This window comes from Lonchura striata, chromosome 7, assembly GCF_046129695.1.
Source record: "Lonchura striata isolate bLonStr1 chromosome 7, bLonStr1.mat, whole genome shotgun sequence".
Lineage (NCBI taxonomy): Eukaryota > Metazoa > Chordata > Aves > Passeriformes > Estrildidae > Lonchura > Lonchura striata.
This window is the reverse complement of record NC_134609.1, coordinates 15,036,793-15,057,513: the sequence shown is the minus strand read 5'-3', so window position 1 is coordinate 15,057,513 and position 20,721 is coordinate 15,036,793. Positions and strand designations below refer to the sequence as shown.

General features: G+C 42.1%; 1 protein-coding gene and 1 long non-coding RNA gene across 4 annotated transcripts in view; one reads left to right on the top strand and one right to left on the bottom strand.

Annotated features, from left to right (window-relative positions):
• Positions 1-11,294: 11,294 nt before the first annotated feature.
• LOC110475721 (uncharacterized) lies at positions 11,295-15,138 on the bottom strand. The gene is made up of 3 exons (XR_002466316.2): positions 15,011-15,138; positions 13,492-13,548; positions 11,295-11,352 (listed from the first exon to the last, which is right to left on the bottom strand). It is a non-coding gene; the product is annotated as an uncharacterized LOC110475721 (long non-coding RNA).
• An 859-nt stretch (positions 15,139-15,997) lies between these two features.
• Positions 15,998-20,721, top strand: part of ARHGAP22 (Rho GTPase activating protein 22) — a 123,823-nt gene continuing 119,099 nt past the window's right edge. Inside the window, exon 1 of one of the 3 annotated variants that reach the window (XM_077784622.1) lies at positions 15,998-16,205. In XM_077784622.1, coding sequence (XP_077640748.1) covers positions 16,172-16,205 — 34 coding nt within the window. In that variant the 5' untranslated portion in view covers positions 15,998-16,171. The remainder of the gene's footprint in view (positions 16,206-20,721) is intronic. The other 2 variants (XM_021539078.3, XM_021539087.3) reach the window with 2 other exon arrangements.

Below are 20,721 nucleotides of genomic sequence, written 5' to 3'. Positions count from 1 at the left end.
CTGCTCTTTAAACTTTCCACTGTGGATCACCTGATTAGCTGCTGCACTTGCTTCCTGGGGAAAGCAGAAGTGAAAAGCAAATGAACCACAGCTCAGGAGCCATCAAGCTTCCAAAGCAATTTAAAACAGCTCAGCAAATACACAAACCTGGAAGGCACAGAATTCTTTTCCCTACATCAAGACTAACTAGGTATTTCCTCCTCTGTACCATATTCACAAGGGGGAAGGGGAGTGGGATTTGTTTTATTTTGTTTAAGGTTTAAAAAACTAATACAGCACCACAAAGCTCATGCTTTCTGTGCAACAATCTATGGCCAAAGTCAGACAACTACTGTAGTCCTTCCTCAAATGCCACACCCTTAAAATAAATATATTTGAATAGCAAGGGGAACTCTGAGTCCCTGACCTCTTTACTGAAATGGTCAAGGCAGCTACTCAGATCAAGAGGCAAACAAGCACTATAAGCTCACTGACAGCATAGATGAACCTTGATTAGATAGGGGCTTGGGGGAAGATGACTTCTCAGTTGTTTAGTTGCTTTTTTGTTCTCCCTAATAACACATCTGAAAGGCTTTATAATGTTTTTTTAAGGGAAGGTAGAGTTTAAACGTTTTTACACAGGAAATCCAAGTGTTTCCAACTGTTTTATGGTGACCTTGAAAGCCAGTGGGATCATGACCTTACAGTGACTGAAACCTGAGGGCACTCTACCCTTGGTGGTTTAAGCCACCTGTTTTCTGTTAACATCTGCTTTATTCAAAAAAATTGAAAAAGCAATCAGAAGGAAAACTAACCAACTTTCTCTTCCAACTAAGCTGCAACTTTGCTGCATAAAGTGCTGCTAATCCAGGCTGGAGAGTCCTAGTAAGTCATAAACAAGGATAGCAATTACCTATACTCCACAGGGACCTCTCCTGATACAGTGGTGTTCCTGGCACAGAACAATCCCACAGGACAGCTCTCATCCCTTATGAGGAATGTCTTGTATTGGATTACAGGCATCAGCAAAATCATGGGTTCAGCTCATCCCTTTATACATCATACCAGGATTTAGGCAGAACTCTAGGTTTGCTGCAAACAGAAATACAGATTTAGATCACAAGGAAAAGACTGCACCATCTATACATACAGTAGCCTCTAAACTGACCAGGTTTTGGAAAGCATTAGCTAAATTTAATAAGTATAATTTATAGGCTGTTTACAGACTTCTAAGTATCATTTACAGACCAGACTTTTTTCAAGAAGATGCAAGGCCACCCAGAGCTATGCACACTCAGGGCAGCTCCAGTGAATGTTGCATTTGGCCACTTCAGTGAGCCCCAGAGCTACTCACAGCCCCGTGCAGCACTGGTGTGGCTGTGGGGCCTCTGACAGCTCTCAGCACAGGTAGAGCAAGTTCCTACAGCTTGTGAAGGTCTGTGCCAACACATCTGCTGCTTTCCTGCTGTAGGCCATTCACATACCAGCTGATCTACTTCCAGCTGCAATCTAGCCCAACCAATGCTGCTGAGATGAATGGCAGAAGCACAGAGATCCAGAAGAGAATAGTAACACCAATCCAGAGAGAAAATCACTGTCTTAGACTTCCTAACTCAGAACCAAACCTAAGTGTGCTCCATTTCTACCCTTTTACTGCCACTATAAAAGCACAGATCATTTGCAGCAGCCCTGCCACACTGTTTGGCTAAAGAGATTTATTTCACAGAGATCTTCCCAATCCAATGATACCTCCTCACTAGATGATGTCAGGACTCAAGCAGACACAATCTTTAGAAGAATCACAGCAGAGAAAGTACCATTTCTCTTTTTCATACTTCAGTAACTGTTGATGGGCCTGAAAGTCCAGTTTCAACATGCCCACCTACTTAATCTCTGCTTCATTGGAGCAGAACAGATGTAACCAAATTATCTGTAGTAAAAATAACTCAAGGGCTAAAGACAAACATACAGTTCACATAGTAAGAAACAGCACCACAACACCCTTTGTCAGCCTGGGTTGTTTATACTAAAATACCCCTTTGTAATGTTCCTCCACCTACAAAAACAGGAAGAAAAATCCTTCTTTGTCCTCTTCCCTATAGTCTCAGGGAAACAACAACAACATAAAAAAAAAATACATCTCCCACATGCATTTGTATCTATGTGAGGGCACCTAGTTCAAAGGAACCTTCACTTTGTTTGAGATATCTAGAAAGGGCACTAAATCTCCTGGTCCCAGGAGCCAGCTCTACCAACAGCAGCTGGAAATTGCTATCTGGTTGGGCAGCACTGTGATGTAGGTCATCCATGGCCCAGTGGAGTTGGTGTCCTGAGCCAAACATACAGCTGGCTTTCTGAGGCAAGGATCCAGAGACAACTGGAGCTACAAGGCCCACCTGTCTCACAGCATCCAATACTGTCCCTCATGTTGCTTCTTGTCAAACTTCTCTCTTCTTTGCCACTCCAATTTCCACACACAAGCGGAAAAACAAGATTGATGCCTTTACATCTATGATACCAGCCACACTAATTTATCTAATGATTCAGAAAGCCAAGAATCACAGAACTTCTTCAGCCTGAGGCCGGAGGTCAGCTAATGCAGATTTCCCCAGAAACACACTCGCAGTATGCTTCAGTTGTATTACATTCACCAAATAGCTGATGGCTCCAGCAACAGCAGACACATCCTCTGGCTACTGCTATGCCATTGCCTTTGCTTGTAGTTAAGCCCAACTGCAAACCCAAATGGGAAGGGGCTTTGCTGAAAAGCCTGCATTTCTCCCTTCAGCAGGTTTGTCTCCTTATAAAAAAATAAAATTCAGCTGAATTTGTTGAGGGAATACATTTTTGTGCTGCACATTTGTAACCTTCAATCTAGAGAAAAAAGCAAGTTAGACATGTGTTCCTTTCAACATTTCAGTGTCCAAAAGTTGAATTAGCTGCAGGCTTTTCCCCACTCTTTGCCTTTCTTGCTAAAATCCATCATATTTTCTTGACAAAAAGAAAGTTGATTTAAAAATGTTCTTAGAATGATTATGCATTTCTTTAGGGAAGCGGCTGTGTTTCATTTTCCTCCCTTATTTTCAGTGGCAGAACGGAAGCTGACAGAGAAACCACAGAGAAAAGCGAGGCAGAAATTTAAACCATCTGCTTAACCATCAATTTCACTCATCATTTTTCTCAGCAAACCTTCAAATATGTAATAAAGGAGGCATTCAGCTCCTTCAGCACATCCTTCCAGAGAAGCAAAAGCACAAAGAAGCTGCAGGCCCGGGGATCTGAGCGGCTCAGCTCCTCTCCCTGGGCACACGCACAGGGCAGGCGTGGAGAAGAGGTGTACAGAGGCCACCCCACTTCCTTGGCTGGGTCTTCTCTGGAGGTCAAAGCCCTGGGGAGGTGGAAGGAGAAGACAGCTGCTGGTGGTGCGGCCAGGCAGCCCTGGCTGAGGCAGAGCCCCTCCTGCCCAGGCCTTGGGCAGCACCATGCCCCTGAGGGGAAGAAGGCGCCATGAGCCGAAGCACGGCCACACCGTGCAGCCTGCCAGGCAGCTCACACGTCTGTGCACCTGCACAGTGACTACCTTCAGCCTTAAATTAAATGGAGCTCGTGCTGAGGAAGCCCTGAGAGGCAGCTGGTTCAGTCCTACAGTGCATCCACAAGGAGAGCAGCTCCTGCCTGCCAGCATGCCTTGCGCCTGAGTGCTCTCAGCCTGTATCGGGAGCCCCATACGTCCCTCACGGCTCCGGCACCACGGCTGTGGCTTAAAAGGACAGGGCAGTCTGCAGCCTTGTCCTGCAGTCGAGCACCTAATTGTCTCAGCATTGATCCAAGTGATCAGCATTGATCCAAGCGATCCATTTCCTTGGCCCATGTTTCCACCTGAGCAGGGTCAGGAGTTCTGCAGCTGGTCCTCTGTGCCTCCTGGCACCCAGCCGACACCTTTTGTCAGCAGTAGCAATGGTACGTAGTATGGATAATTTGTCACTTGAATTTTACTATTTCAAAATGTTTCATTAGAAACAAATTCCCTCCATCTACACAAATCTGTTAGTCAAAATGAATATTTCCCTATATTTTTGTTCAAACATGAACCAACAGAAGTGTATCCAATGGCCTGCATCTTACATGTTGGGCTGCAATAGAGGTTTTCAGTCTTTCGAAATCTGTGCAATCCTGAGGTAGTTTCCTACAAACTATTATGCAGCACATGTAAATCAGCTGTTTGATAGCCTCACACTTTGATCATTTTTTGCCTCTGTTAAAATGAGTCAGGGGGCCTCACTTGATGATATAAATACAGAAGTACACCAAATAATTTTAAGCTACACTTTTAAAAAATTCTGTGCATAAATAAATCTCAAAACTATTCCAGAGTCAGTAAAATAACATCAACTTTTAAAAACACAAGAAAAAAGAAGCCTAATTTAAAAATGGGTATGTAACAAAAGTGGAAACATTTTTGTTTAAAATTGTCAGACCCAAACAGAACTGAATAAATAGAATATTTTCCCCAGAAGGAAGAAAAATATCAAAATGAAAGTTTCTCTGGGAAGCCACTATTTTGATTAAATGTCACCTACTTGACTAGAAAAGCACTGTGCAGGAAAATTTTAAGGCAACTCGACTGAACACATGATCTCCACACTAGAACCCATGTTAGTCTAATGAGATTGAGGAAGTTGAAAGGCCAGTGCAAAAATTATAATTGGCATACCAATAGCATGCCCCTTCCTGTACCTCAGATTGGTCTTCCACTACAGGACACAGAGGAATTCATTGTTTTCTTGTAAACTCAAAAGTTGTTGAATTAAACTGTTATGATAAAGAAGACCTGCAGGGGTTTTTTTTTAATATTTACAAAGCAAAGTTTGTAAAAAGACTTTTAATACAGAACGCTTATCAGAAAATAGCACTCAGACACATGCAGATAAAAACACAAGATGTAATTACAAAACACACTTTGACCAGAGCTGCTTTTCTTGGAAGATTTAGTCTTATGTTTTCTTGGAGGATTTACTCTTATTCTCTCTGCAGAAGGATCATCAAAATCTCTGTGGACAACATCACTTTCTTAAGTTTCATAAATGAGTCCTAGTTCCTGTTTTACACCCCCTTTGTTTTCTGCAAGGATGTTTTGTAGCTTGCACAGCCTACAGCAACGCTCATCATCATCTTAGAGGAAATAGGAAGCCTGAAGTTCAGGCTAAACAAATTAAACAAGATCGTTCATGCACAAGTGCGACAGCAGACATTTTTCCAGCTATGATATGTCCCTTGCTAACAACTATTTTTTTTGTTTTGATTGGTTGAGTGGTTTGGCTTTTTGGGTTTTTTTGCAGCTCCTAAGTCTACTGGTAAACTCCAGCTCTTGTGACCTTGTTCTTCAATAAGTTGTGCTCCCAGAGAGACTCTGCACATGTCCAGGGAGGCTGCTTTCCCACAGTCATTCCTGCTCAGGTACCTGCAAGTGCCCAATAAGCCAGGCTTAATAAGCTGTCACACCCTGTTAAAGGATAAACCTGTTTTTGCTATAGATATTCTTCTAGCACTGTGAACTAGACTCATGCATCTTCCCTTTTCGTCAATTCTTTATGTATAGAACCAATACTCCAATTGCATTTTGCTTGCCATTCCATTAAAATTCTGGACAAAAGGAATGGGGATGAAAACAGTGGTTTTGCTATCTGACATGTTCTGATTAAAAAAAAATTATTGAAGCTGAGTAGCTTCCCTGGGGATTGTTGCTTTTAGGGTGTTCAAATGGCCCTGTTCTAGGTTGGTAAATAATAATAATAAAAAAAAATCTTCTTAATTTCAGCTTAATTTATAGCCAGATTCTACATTAGTGTTTGCTTTTGTGCTTGGAATGGGATTAATAAGGATACACAAAATTGCTGCTGCTAATCAGAGAGGTAATTTTAGTCCTGAAATAGAAGCTGAGCATTGCACAGGGAGAAAATACTTTGTTAAGGGGGCAAATTAGATCAACAAGGAACTAGTCATTGGCTGTGTGATCATTTGGAGCTCGGAGCATTCAGCAGAACTTGAAAGCTGAGCTGTCACAGCAGAGGTAGCTAACACATGCAGCAAAGGAGGAACTGGTAAAAGAATGCAGTCCTTACCTTGCAGTGGGGCTCACCACAAGAGGGAAGTGCAACAGGCTCCTCAGCGGCTCCGTGTCACACGGGTGTCCCTTTTGCTGCTGTGCCATTGCAGGGCTGCAGAGCAGTGGCTCAGATCTGACAAACCAGAGAATTCTTTCTGCAAGGCTGCACATTAGGATGCCAGTTCAGACACGGGGTCTCTAGGATCACTGCCCTCAAGAAATGCCTGGCTGTAAGCAGGGAAATGTGAATGGCAGGCTTTACATGGAGGTCTACAAAGGCTTATTCAGTAACAAGAGTTGCTAAGCTGTCTAAAAAACAGACAGCAGTCATAAGGTGAAACTTAAATATTGTTTTGTATCTCAGTACATCAGACACAATAGAGATGCCTCTAACTTGAAGGAAGCAGAAGCCTACCTTGTCAAAGTCTGGGACCTATATGCATTCGGAACGTAACCCTTCATCCAAATATGTAGCAGCAAACTAGTACCAGAACCTGTGCTCAGAACATTGACAGAGCTACTAACAAAAAAAACCCAAAACCCAAAAAATAAGTCAAAATCGGGCATATGGCTTGTACTTTGTTTGCCACAACTCAGAGGGAGGATCCCTCTTAAAAGACATCTGAAATGCACAGACGACAAGCATATGACTAAATCTTTAGTGAGACAGGCCAAGCTCTGGTGGCATTTTTATTTCTATTTAATGTCTTATCCTTTTTAATTTCCAATAAACGTTTATTTTCTATTTTTATTTCTTTTTTTTTTTCTCAAATGAGATGAGAATAAAGATGAAAAATTCAGCCAGCCAGCCTTGGCCCAATACAGGCATTCCTGCCAGAGATATTCAGAGCTCTCCCCTTTCCACAGGCCAGTTTTGTCCATATAGATCTTAAATAGGAAATTGTCTTTACCTCCTTTTAGCTTCTGTCTGAGTTCCAGAGAACATTATTTGCTTTGTGGTTCTCAGCAGTAACATGGGCAGGGTTAATTCTGAGCATTTTCTGTGTTGGCACCATCCTCCCTGAGCATCACGAGGTGGCAGCACAACAGAAGGGCTTGCAAAGGCTGCTCTTGCATCCTGCAGCCAAAAATCTCACATACCTGCAAGTACACAGTTCATTTGCATATTAGAGTTACAGCTTCCATTTATTTTCCTGAGACCATCTTAAAAAAATAAGACACTAGAGTGCCACAGCACAGAATAGAACCACTCACCTGCCTGTTCACATGCTTTCAGCAATTTAAGCATTTATAGGATTACATTTTCACACTCTCATCAGCCTCTGGAATGGACAAGTTTTAGTTGGGCACCCAGCAGAGAAGCCACTTAGAAAACTGTGGTGTACTTTGACCTTCTCCTTTTAGGGACACAGCTTATAATGGTGTCAGTATGTAGCAGAACAGATAAAATATTATGGATGAAGAATGAAACTCTGGGGGAAGCAAATTACCTTTAATTTTTGTCAGCACTGACAAAACAAAAAGCATAAGGGATATTTAGTTTTAAAAATGGGTTTTGATACTTTCAAAACCAAATTAGTTGATGCTTTGTTTTGGAAAAGCATTTTTTCCTTGAACAAAATATTAGTAAATATTAGTAAGGCTAGATGAAGGATAACAAACAAGAATATACTGAGACAAATTATATTAGTGGGGAGTTCAGGTAGGTGATTTTTAGAGGGTTATTTGGTTGCTTTTAAACAAAACAAAATCCCATTCATAAAACTTTAATGAATAGTTCAGTTCTCTCTGAAAATCCAGTATTATAGAACTTTTAAGTACCTTATTTTTTCCAAGTTGAAATTCCCTGCAGGAACTCAAGCGTAGGAATCTTGTTAAGGATCTAGAACCACGGGATTTTTTTGGTCCTACAGTTTTCTGACTTTTCAAATGAAGTATCTCTATGCAGACTCATTATACTGCAGCTATGAGTGGACAACCTCCACAGCAGAGCATATCTGAGAAGACATTTGTAAAACTAAACAGTTGATTAGTCCAAATGAGTCTGCTCCACATATGAATATCGGGGCAGGCAAAGGGAAGAAGCATTTTTTACCTTCCAGGAAACTGGTTTCCTTGTAAACAAGATGCTGATTACCAAGCAAAGACAAACTAATAGGATAATACCTACTCTAAAATAAATGATGCTTTAAAATACTGTGATTCCTAAATTTTATTCACCTATAGAGAAGTTGAAAATATTTTAAAAAATAATATCTCATTTTTTTCCATAACACTTTGATCCAAAAATTTTCATGGGAACATATTTTCAGATAACACTTATACATAATAAGTAATATTTCTTATTCTTTCATACATCTTGAAAAGCTTATCATAGAGATCAGTTTTACAGACTCCATTTCACAGGCTGGAAACAATAACAATAAGAATTGAAATTACATACCCAGTCAGTGGCAGAGCCACAAATAGTACCTGGGCCAAGTCTGGAAGTCATTAACAACTCTATTTTAATTTCATTATTTTCTTCTCTGCTTAACATAATTTGAAACAAAAGAAAAATGGGTCAGTGTTAAAATAACAGCACATCTGAAATTTTTAACTCCCTCCATTTTTCACCTAGCCTCCAGTTTTCACCCTAGTTTCATTTTGAATCAAATCTGCCTAAATGACTATATTTTTTCCCTGAGGCAGCAGGAGGAGATACATTCCTGAGGATGCCAGTTTCAGTCCAAAGTGTCTAAAATATGCATGCACTGCTCTTTGATTCTTGACACTAAAAGAAAAAAGTAACATTCATCTTGCAGAGATAGGATTCAAGTTTTAAATAATGCATTTCTTTATCTCCTCTCCCAGCCAAGGACCTCATTTCTTCTAGGTCCATAGGTGACAGAAAGGATGAGCAATTGCCCAGGTTCCTGTGTTTTATGCAGCTGATTCATGAGGTCCTGCAGCTCCTCGTCAAAGGATATATTACTGTCACTGTTCTCAAATGTGCAGGGAAGGTCTAGGGGTGTACAGAAACACGTGAACAAGTGAGATATCCGTGATGTTTCCAGGCTTCCATATTCTACCTGTCTCAGGAGCATCAAAGAAGCTCAATCTGGCAAATTTTGTTAGATGGTTGGAGCAGACTGCATAACTGTGTAGGTAACACAATTAGAATCAGAGATGTGAGCACAACAGCACAGTTAACTGTGACTTGGTCATATTAAGAAACTTAATTTTGAAGTTTGAGATGCTTTGCTTACATCATGCAAAACCCAAACAATATGAACTACTCCAATAAATTCTGATCCAGCAGGTCAGTTAAGCACATATTTCAATATGAAGCTTGTGAGCATTCTCATTATTTAAATTTAACCTTCAAATACTTTTCTACATTGGAATCAGGAAATTAAGTTCAGAAAGATCAGAGTACATTTCACAGAGAATTTCTGTGAGAAGAATCACCCATTTAAAAGAGGAAGGGAACATCTTCAACTATGATTTCCCTGATTTGACATCAGTAGCAGCCCTCTTAGATCTGTGATGATCTGAAGATGATAGTGAGGCAAGGGCTAGAGAGAAAAAGTAGCATTTTGTTAGATCAAAAGACATAGCAGCAGAAAGGAGGCTTTAAGACAGACTCAGAAACATGTCGACAGAAGGGACCTCTGAAGGTTCCTTAGTCCAGCCTCCTGCTTGGAACAGAAGTAGCACCAGAACCAAACCAATCTAATAATCTTAAAAATCTCTGAGGGCTGACCTCTCCCCTACTCTGCAGATATCTGTCCCAGTGCTGCATCAGCACTCTCCTGGTCAAAAAGATATTCTGGGCTCCAGTGTGAGTTTCTAAGGTCCAAACTTGGGGGCATTGCTTTTTGTGTTTCAGCATCTGTACTACCAGGTGTTGGATTTTATGCTCTGAAAATGTCCTTTAACTACTTGTGGTTGATATTAGATTTCTCCACTAGCCTTTTGGCCAGATTAAGCAAGTCTGTCTCCGTCAACTCTTCCTTGTAGGAGAGGTGCCCTCATCATCAATAGTCTGAGTAGTCCTTATTCACATTGAAACACTTCAAACCAAATATAATTTGGGAAAAATTTATTTCTGCATACCTTAATTGTGTTAACTCTATTTTATCCGGCTGTGAGACACAAGTTGCAGTGTCATTGTTATCCTATTTCAGATTGGAAAATATCCACTAGATCTTGTATGGAACAGAACCAAATAACTCTAAGTCTCTAATCTGCCCTGACATGTCCCCAGTAGAAATTGCAATGGTTAAAAGATTTCTCTCTGCCTCACTGATAAAGCTGTCATCTAGACATAAAATTAAGATTAGCACTTGTTGTCCATAAATATATAATGGATAATAGTTATATCTCCTTTTCCTGTGAAAAGCAAATGCAATGCAATACTTGTGAGCCTTCCTGTCTCAGTATCCTTATGTTCACCTTCATTAACAAAGGAATCTTTGCATGTAGACATATGTAGGAATATGGCAACAGCAGGAATTTCTAGTACTAAAGGGGTGTCCTAGACAAGGGGTGATATAATTTCTGATACTGGTATAATAAGGATAATACCACAAAGACAAAACAGAAAATATTAAAAAAAATTAAAACTATAAACATACTTTGTCTTCCTGATTATGAAATGTAGAATATCTGGATTTATAAGACACTTACTGCTCTTAAGAAAGTTCTTGCATTCATAATCTAAGTGTTGCTTTTCTATAATATATGAAGGTATATCACAAAACACTTTTGGAAATCTTTATCAGATCATTCAGACTTGTCTATCCTTTTCTTTACCACTTCAATTGCACTGCCTAATAGCTTCTCAAAAGCTAAACATTTCTGTTAAAGGTTTCACTTCTTGTTAGAAGAGCACACCTTGACATGGTCAGAAATCACTGTTTATAACAAAATCAGAGAGGACACATCAATTTCTCTGATTTTTTCAAGTATAAACAAACAAAAAATAAATACAAGCCATGCTTTTTTAATCTACTATGAAAAATAACATACAATGCTCAAGGTGTTTTTGCAGGCCACTTATGTAAAATATCTATTTTTATTACTTACAGGACACTCTTTGGAATAAATTTGGATTACATTTAGGTATTTCCAAGAGGAGTAGGTGAGATCTTACAGGGGTATAGGTACACTTGGTATATGTTCATGACTGCAGAGGAGAAAAAAATGAAAGTGTGCCAGGAATGTCTCTACAGGGTAGTTTCTTGTCCCACTGAAGTCCAAGGCAGCTGTATCATAGGCTTCTCTCAAGCTACAGCTGCTCTCTGGAGAGTCACTCTTATATCCTGAAATAAAAGATTAATTACTCCTGACCTATTTGTGGGACATGACTAGATAGGAAGGAACATTGAGTGTAAAAGAATAATAAAGACACCCAGAAATTCCCTAGTTTCACTCTGAAAAACATTAAAAATTATTTTTGCTTAGTGTCCTGCTTAGCCCTGACTCCTGAATGTAGCTCTGCAAGATCAGAGTTCTGTCCTTTCCTGGCAGCCATGGTGTGCTAGGCACATTCACTGCCTCCTCCAGTAACCATCACCCCTGGGAAGCCCAAGATGTCATTAGGCATATGCATTTTCTTACTTTTCAGCCAAACCCAAAGAAATTGTTCCAGTCTTTGTCACTTGGCATTCAATGATCCCCAAACTAAAGTTTTTCCTAAATCACTTTTTTCCTCAAAGATGCCTTTGACCTTCCTGTTGTTTCCAGAGCTGCTCTGGAACATCTACACAGCTTTCTCCATTCTACAGTGTCGGTTTACATGGTATTAGAGAGGCCATCTCCAAAGAAAAACAGGAAAATTCTCACTTCATGGCTTGAGTGTTTCTTGCTATAAACCCTAAGACTGCCAGTAAAATCACTGGTTACTGAAAGCTGAAAGACCAGTAGCCTTTTTCACCTGGAAAACCAGCTGGCATCATCAGCATCAAGAGATTTCAAGTGGTGCTAACTCAGTCTGTAAGCAAGGCCTACATCAAATAGAAATTCCTTCTGGTTATTAGTTACTTGAAAAGTTATTAATTTATGTACAAACTTCTTCAGCAGAATTCCAGAGTTCCTGAATACATAACCATTCAAACTTGCCTTGCAGAAGAAATGTTGCTGCAGTTGTTGATCTCAAAATGCACACTGTGGTCTTTCCTTGTTTCTCTAGACCTTTTTCCATCAATTCCATTTTATAACATATTATAACAGATTGCAATTTTGGTTACAGTCTAAATAAACTGGATCTGAGATTCAGTGGGGCCAAAGTCCAGGGTGATTTGATCTTGGGCTTTGATCCAGGTGCATCATGCTGATGAGCAAAGAAAATGTTATCAGTCAGCTAGTTACAACAAGTCCTTGGCCTGCAGATAGGAGCAGAAGATGAGGAGGAGGAAAAAAGGATATACCGTGTAATAATTGGTAGGTGACAGCATGCTGTGTGTGCAGCCTGGGGAAACAGAGATCCATTCAATCTGCCTCACAACAGCTTCTGCAACTTCACTGGCCCACACACTCTTCCGTCTCAAGCACCCGCCGTGTTTCATAGCCTCCAGTCATCAGCCTTGGCGCCAACACATGAATCACATCTTCTGTGAGGGTCCCCACTGCAGTAACTCATTATCATCCTCTGCAGTTAGAGAGCACTTGCCAATCCCAGATCTCAAAACACTGCATTAATATGGATATGACCTGGGATTGAATATCCTGCTTGTAGCCATGGGAAATTAGCTGTCATTAAGACAAGAGACCCCATCTCTTCACTCTCCTTAAGCTTTCTAATCCCTAGGTCACATCACCTGCCTCCATTTTGTGTGGTTATCCATCAATGGGGAATACTTGTGATAAGGCACAAGAGTTTTTCCACATTCCAAAAAGGCAGCAGATAATTAATGACCACATTTATTTTTAGATTCACATAAGAGCCACATAGTAACACTTCTCCAGTATGTGGGTATTCAATTGATTTCTGTTTTCTAGCCTACTAGATGCTTACTGCTCTACAACACACTTTCATTCTGGGTTTGACAAAACAGCAGGATATAACTATGAGAGCAGTGGTTTGCAACAGCTGGTACACATTATCACTTTGGTATCCCAAGCCTTCAGGGATGCCCCTTGCAACTCAGATCAGCCATAAAAAGTCCTATTGCCTTCAGCTTAGCAGTTTCTTAACTCACTCTGAAAAGCCTGCTAAATAGGGCAGCCCTTAGAGCCCAGCTATGGAACAGAATAACCAGCAAACCCCCTTTTCTCCCTCAGGATAAGAGGGAGAGCCCAGCAGGGCAGACCATAGCATCCATTGGAAATAGCCAGGTTCAATCAGAACACAAGAACATCTAACATGTTTATAATGATGAAGAAGCAGGTCTAGGGTCAAGCTAGGAAAAGACCCCACAGCTCTATGAGTGAGAATTACATAGAATAAAGATTACCAGTACCAGACAGAATCTTCCAGTTAGGCAGATCCACAGTATTGAGAGAGATGTAAGTTCTACCTGAAAAAAAAACAGACTACAGAGCATAACCCAAATTCATACCTCACTACAGACAGACTGAAGGCTAATGTTCCTGCTAGACAGTTTAAGCTAGATACAAAGCACAAGGCTGGGCTTAAATAGCGGTCCTGGACCTGTGGGCAGAGGGTGTGGATAGTGACCATGTGAGATGAGCTAGAGCCATTAAGGTTAATAATACACTTCAGGACCACAACACAGGTTTCTCCCATCTTTGCAGAGTGTGTTTACATGGGAGAACATCTCTGCTGCTGGGATGGAAAGGAGCTGTTAGGCTCACGCAAGAGAATTAAGGTAAATATAAACCATTGAGATGACTTGTTCTAGTTTTCTTCCTGAGTTTAAGCAGATCAGTATAGAAGCTTTAGAAATTAAACATTCCTGTAGTATCCAGTTCCTTCTGGAAACTTGTGCTACCCTTCTACTGGATCTACTCTTAGTGTTTCTGTAAGGAACCACTTCTTTAAATTTTCAGACCAAAGCATTGCAGATTGTGTGGAACCACTTGCTGAAGGTGATTACTTTGTTGTGTTTTGTTTTGTTTTTCTCTCAGATGACTTGTTTGTTTTAATTAGGTTTGTTTTCCTTTTCTTGGCAAACAGTTTACTTCCCCCAAATAGTGTCTGATAATTTTAGACCTGAACTTTACACCAATATTTAAATTGAAGGAAAAAGCTCCAACCCCACCCCCCCTCCACTTTCCTTGTCTTTAAATATCATTTAAATTATGTTTATACTTTAAAATGGCTTTAATAAGGGCTGAAAATGTTTAAGTCAAAGCAAAACAGGGTCAAATTGAATGTTTCTCTGTCCACTGAATATTTTTTATTTAACAGGAAAAACTTAGATTTCACCATTTAGTGTTGAACTTGGTTTGAATGTTTTCATTTTACTCATAAACATGATAATTGCTTATATAGCTCATATTATATAATTTTTTTCCTAGGGTGGAAATCAAGTTTTCATGGGAAGTGACTTAGCAGGATGAAGTGCTCTATGCTTCCCATGAGGTTAAAAGTTCAGTCAACTTTATCCCTTGTCATGTTTACTGTACACATCTTTTGAGTTCCTGCTCAAACTGAAAAATTATATGTATAAACAGCACCAAAAGAGACAGGAATTGCTAAAAATAGAGAGAAATAGAGTTCTATTAAATGGTTGCTCAGAAAGGCGGGAATGCAATACCCCTCTGGTGATGCCCCACCTGCTTATCCACAGTATCAGGACACTTGCTAAGTTTGCTGACACTTGCTAAGGGATCATCAGTTACCTATTTCTCACTCTGCTGAAACCTAGTTAAAACAGATAATTAGTGGGGAGATAACTGCAGGAGGCTGTGTGTTCAGAACTGAGACAGTAGTTCAGATCCCTCTTCTATCCTTGTTTACAGGTGTGTAAGTTTGAGTTCATGCCACTGTGACCTCAAAGATTTACAATCACTTACTTATAAGTTGCTGGTTTTACCAGTAGCTAAAGGTCCAAACCATCTTAGCCATTGCTGCAGTTGCATGTTGAGAAGCACAACCTCTGTAAAGAGCCAGAGAACCTCTTCCAGTACTGGAGCTATAGCTTGATAGCCAGCATTCAGTGTCCAGGATATGACAGATCTTGGAAGAGAAGAAAACTACCAATCTCAGATGTCTTTTGTCAGTACAACTCAGCAACACAAACCTGCAGGGTGATACTGCAGGGCATCTACACTGCTAGGGAAGTATTTACCCCATTTAGGCACTCTCAGAAGAAACTGCTAGGTGGATGGAGCTAGGAGCAGTCCAGGGTCAGGATATGTCTGTTACTCAGATGCAGCTATCATCCAATTATCTATTTTTATTTTATAGATACTGTTTAATAGTTTCAATCTATGTCAATAAACGTTTGTCCTTTCCTCCTCTTCATTACCGACTGCAGAACTGCCTCCCTCTCAGGGAGGGGTGGGGGTGAGCTTAGCAAACAGTACAATTAAAAATGATGGGTACAAAATGTAATGTAATGTAAAATGTAATGAAGACATTCCCTTGTGCCCATCCTGCCAGTGCGGGCGAGAGATATTTTTCTCTCTCGCAGAGAGCAGTGGGGTCGCTCTCCCTCGGCTCCCCAGCTCCCACCGGGATGCCTCCCCGGGAGGGATGCAGGGCACAGCAGGTGGCCTAGCACGCTGCCGCCCTCGGGTCCAGCGCACTTGGTATTTCTTCCCCGCGCAGAAGAAATCCCGCTGAATCAGGCTCGGCTGCCGATGTGATCCTTGCCGAGCCAAAGCATCTGTTGAGCGCACGCCACCGGAGGAAGCCGCAGCTCGGGCCGGGGCTGAGCGCGGCTCCCTGGAAGCGGCACATCGATCACACCGCCGCGCGGCCAATTAGCGGCAGGAGCCGGGGCCAGCCCTCGTGTCTGCGCGCTGCTGATCCATCGGCAGTAATTACCGAGACACTTCATGCCTACTTTGGATGGGAATTAATTCGAGGCCGGATAAATAATGCATTAGGGTTTATTGAGCCCCGCGTGAAGCGTCGCCCCCGAGCCAGGGCTGGAGCAGCGAGCGGCGGCGATGCGCGGGGCGGCGGCCGGGGCCGGGCGCTGAGGCTGCGGGCAGCGCCCAGCCGGGAGCATGCTGAGCCCCAAGATCAGGCAGGCCAGGAGAGGTGAGTGTCAGACCCGTGCGGGGTGGGGACCGAGACCAGCTCCTGTCGCGGGGAAACTTCGCAGCGATGCGGACAGCCAGTACCGCTGCCCGCGGAGCGTCCCCCACCGCGGCTGCAGCGGCTGCTGCCCCGCTGGCCGGAGCCAGTCCTGGGGAGCAGGGACTGTTCGGGGAGAATGAAGCCTAGGAGCAGGAGACCTGTGCTGGTGTTACCAGCGTGGTCTGCGATGTCTGGGCTGGGCAGTAGGGATAATTTTTTTAAAAAATAATACTCTGTCCTGGGACGCGACATAGCTCTGTATTGGTTGCTAATGCCGTGTTTCTAATGCTGGGTTCATTATAACAGCTGGAGACAGGTGTGTCTAGTTTACCTGCGGCATCTTGGAGAAGCAGTTTGCTGTAGCACATTATCCTTTCAGGGCTGGATGCAGGAGGTGGTGATACTCGTTCTGTGGGCAAGACAAAAGGAAGGAAGGAAAACCTGCCCTGGGTTTGCAACAGATGCTTTGATCAGTCATTCGGAGCTGCGAGGTGTAATGTGCCGTGTTTGTAAAGCAGAGAGCTGGGGCTGGGCACAGCCGTTGTCTCGATGTCAGGTCGAGAAGAGATGCTTGGAAGAGATGCTCCGGCAGGGATGCATTCTGTGATCTTCAGGGGCAGCTCCAGTTATTCATTTGACGTGGCATTTGGAAATCATCATTGCCACTCACAAACTAATCACAGTGTCAGAGGGATCTCTTCCTGCCCATTGGAAACAGATTATATTAATGTCATTTAGGAGCTAAAGCAAACACAGTCAGAAAAGTATGTAAAGATTAGGGCTTTCTTCAGCCATGCCAGTATTGCCAAATAGGAAAGGTATCACTGGTTCTAGCTACTGTGATTCCAACACAGGTACTTTCTTTCAGCCAAATGTCACTGCATCATACCCTGAAAGCCGTATTATGTGATGAACAGTCCTTAAAATACCAATAGCCCATTAAATAGCTGTTAGTATCTTGGAAAGAAGCTTCCTGCCATCTAGAGGTGTCAGGATCAGATATGTACTGCCACACCCACGGTAAAGTCATAAGTACTTATTTTTTAGTTACACAATGTTGTAGAAGTTCTGCAAGTTTTTTGTAGATGCTGCCTCTTTGCCATCCACCTTCTAAGGGAGTCTTTTAATATATGTCCTATCCAGCATTCCTGGTAGCTATTATAGCTCTGATGAGACAAGCTAGGTGATGCTACTAACGTTGTACAGGAAGGCTGTGTCATGCTGCTATTCTTCCACTCTCTTCAAATCACTCAGAAGAGACTAATTTGTGTATTAATATATATTGAAGCCTAGTTATGGGACAGACATTCTAGATCCCTAGGGGCTACTGATACTTAGGGGACAAACTGTAGTATACCTTTGTGATTCAATTTCAATTTATAGCAGTGTGTCATTCTTTCTGTTTGTTCTATTTGGTTTATTAACTGTGCATAGGTAAGTTTATTTCTGGATGGATTTAGAACTCATGTAAAGAGCTGGGATGCTGGGTTTGGAAACTTCAGAAGGTTTCTTACTTTTGCAATGCTGTGGCAAAACACTGGTAACCTCTTGCAAAGGTTACCAAGTAGGACCTAATCCTGCAAGGTTCTTCTATAGCTCTTGTTCACAGGAACTGTAAACAGGTCATGCAGGAGATGCTGAGTGTTTCTTGGAGGTAAGTGCCCCACCCTGCAAGACTGAGCTGAATAGGAAATGGCAGTTCATGCTCCCTGGAGTCTCAGCTGGGATTGCTAATGAAGATTCAGGTGATAAAGAGTGGACAAGCAAAGTATTCAGGAGGCTGTGAGAAAGTTCTGCAAACAGTGAGCATCAGCAAGGGCAGTTGATCTGCTACAAGCTGCTGCATGAGTTTGGCTGACTTTTCAGATGAGTGGCTGTTCCCTCTGCCATTGGGCACTTAGTTGTGGGAGGGAGGCAATGTGACTTCTCTGAGCAGACAGATTGAAGAGAAGGGACAAGGAGGGATACTCAGGGTATCCTGAGCATCTGTGGTTTTACTTGAGTGTGACAGAAGGCAGCAACGTGGCTGAACCTGGGGATTTTCATGTATTTGCAGAGTTCTTGAGGTTCAAACCGCAATATGTGTGTTTGGCTAGCTAGCGCTTTGCTTCAGGCTCCCTGCATTTGTGCAAACAGGAATGCTTCATCAATTTCTCTTTTATTTCCAATTCTGCTGAGAATGTGCCTTTAAACATGGAGTTGTGACATCTGATGCTGTAATTTTTGTTTGACTTGTACATTGTCCTTAAGAAAGCTCCTGGGCTTAAAGATATTCAAGCTTTTGAAAATGTATGGTAGGGTCTTGAGTCTGATATCCAGGGTGTAGTTCCTAATATTTGTGAAAGGGACAGTAGAGAACAAAGATAATTTGCCTTACTAAAAGTAACTATCAAGTGTAAGGCAGTCCTTACTCCTCCACCAGCAGCCTCACATCTGTAACTCTGAAATATGCATTCAGAGGTACACGTCCTTTTCATAAGATCTAGGAAGGTGTAAAATCTCATAGATGGAAAATCTTAATGTTAATAAATGGCCTTCTGGGAAACCATTCATTCTGGCTGGGTCTGAATGGATTTTGGGTTATTTTTTCATCTATGCACAGCAATTGGTGGAGTCCAGGATCCCAAAATAAGTGGCTGCAATGGAAAACATCTATTTTCATATTCTTATGTGATAGGGCAGAAAAATATAGCCTTGCAGAAAGGAAGCAAGAGAAATTTCTGTGTAGATTAGAGGGAAAGGAGTTTTCAGACTACATCCTTCAGTCTCAATGAATGCATTTTTTGTTTAATTGTTTTTAAGAGATTAAAAAAAAAAAAAAAAAATTGATCCTTGGCTTGAAAAGTCCCAAAAAGGTTGCCAGCCCAGTTACATTTAAATATGCAAAATGGAAGTTGGATGAGTACAGGCTTATGCATTTGTATTTTGAGTGATGTGATTGCCCTCTATAGAAAGAGAGCCTCCTGCCATCATATATAATTTACAGTATTCCTGTCTTCAGCACACTCTGTCTCAGTTGTAGAGGCACTAAGAATAACCCTTCTCCCCTCATTAGGGCTTTATACTTTTGGGTGACACTATGACTTATTATTTCTGTTTGTGACATGCTCATACCTGTGTTACAAATATTCCTTATGGTCATAATAATAAAAATTTTTTTGTCTGTTTTAATTGAAACTTAGGGTCTAGAAAAAGTGATGGGAGACATTTTGGTTAGTTAGGCTGGATCAAATATATTTATATCCTTCACATGCCTGTAGTAAAAAATTATTTTCCTCACGGTGTGTGAAAGCCATCCTTTCACCATCCAGTGAAAGATGGAAAAGGGGAGCTCTCATGTCTAGTGCCCCTCACCAAATGCCAGCTTAGCACCTCAGCTCTGCACAGCAGCACTGGTGCCTGCCCAGCCCCACGCTCAGCTCTGCGCTGGGCGCTGGAGCTGGACTCGGCTATCCCGGAGCACGTGGGACGCCAGCGCCTTGGCACCTCCGGCCTACCAGGCAAATGGGAACACCCAGTTTCCTACTCCTGGAACCAAGGTAAACAGCCCTGAAGCTGTGAACTCCTCCAAACGCTTCCTTCAGCCCTGAGAGCCCACCAACACTGCCGGGAGCACACGAGGCCCGGGCTGGGAGCAATCAGAGTGACTCTGCAGCTGGCAGAGCGGAGCCACCATTAGCGAGGAGCCCACCTGTGAGGGGGCGGTTCACTACCCCACATCCTTACATGGGTGATTCTGTGAGGCAGGAGAGGCAGCTTGGGAGCTCTTCTCTGGAAAGGTATGTGGGTAAAAGGCAAGGATGAGGTGTTGGTAAGTATAATTAGGTTTGTATCTCAGTTTGGTGGAGGAAGACATCTCTGAGATGGTGGGGAGCAGCAGGAGGTGGTAGTATGGCTACCTGAAGATTGAGCCTGGGTTTTGTCATGTTGCTTTGGAGGAGTTTGAGATGAAGCTGCTGAGTTTAACTTAAAATCCTAAGGCAGGAGCACAGGGACTGTGGAGGGAGGCATTGGGCTGGACTTGGTGCAGTATTGGATTAACTGCCTTGAAGGCAATGTGAAGAAATAGGACCAGACTAAGGAGTAAAGCAGGGAAAAGTAAACTACAAGGGTCCCTTCTCACTGTGCAGAGTCCTAGGGAGGTGAATGAAGCATGGAGTTACTTTTGTTCTGTGGTACAGGGTCAGGCTCCTTGCACTGTGGTGCAGGGGTGTGTGTCAATGACCTGCATTATAAGCTCTGGGCTCCAATTGGTTTTTTTGTCTCTGTTGTCCTGATTTGGTGCTGTGTGCATATAGAGACCGGGTCAAGAAAGTGATGTTTGTGGGATTCCTCCAGAGACAAGTTCATGTTCTTACCCTTACTTGGTAGCATGTCCTGTGAAGAAGGACGTGAGCTGTTCAAGGGTGTAATCCTCTCATCTCTGTAGAGATACTCCTCTCCAATTGGATTCATAGTGTGTGTTGGAGTAATTGCT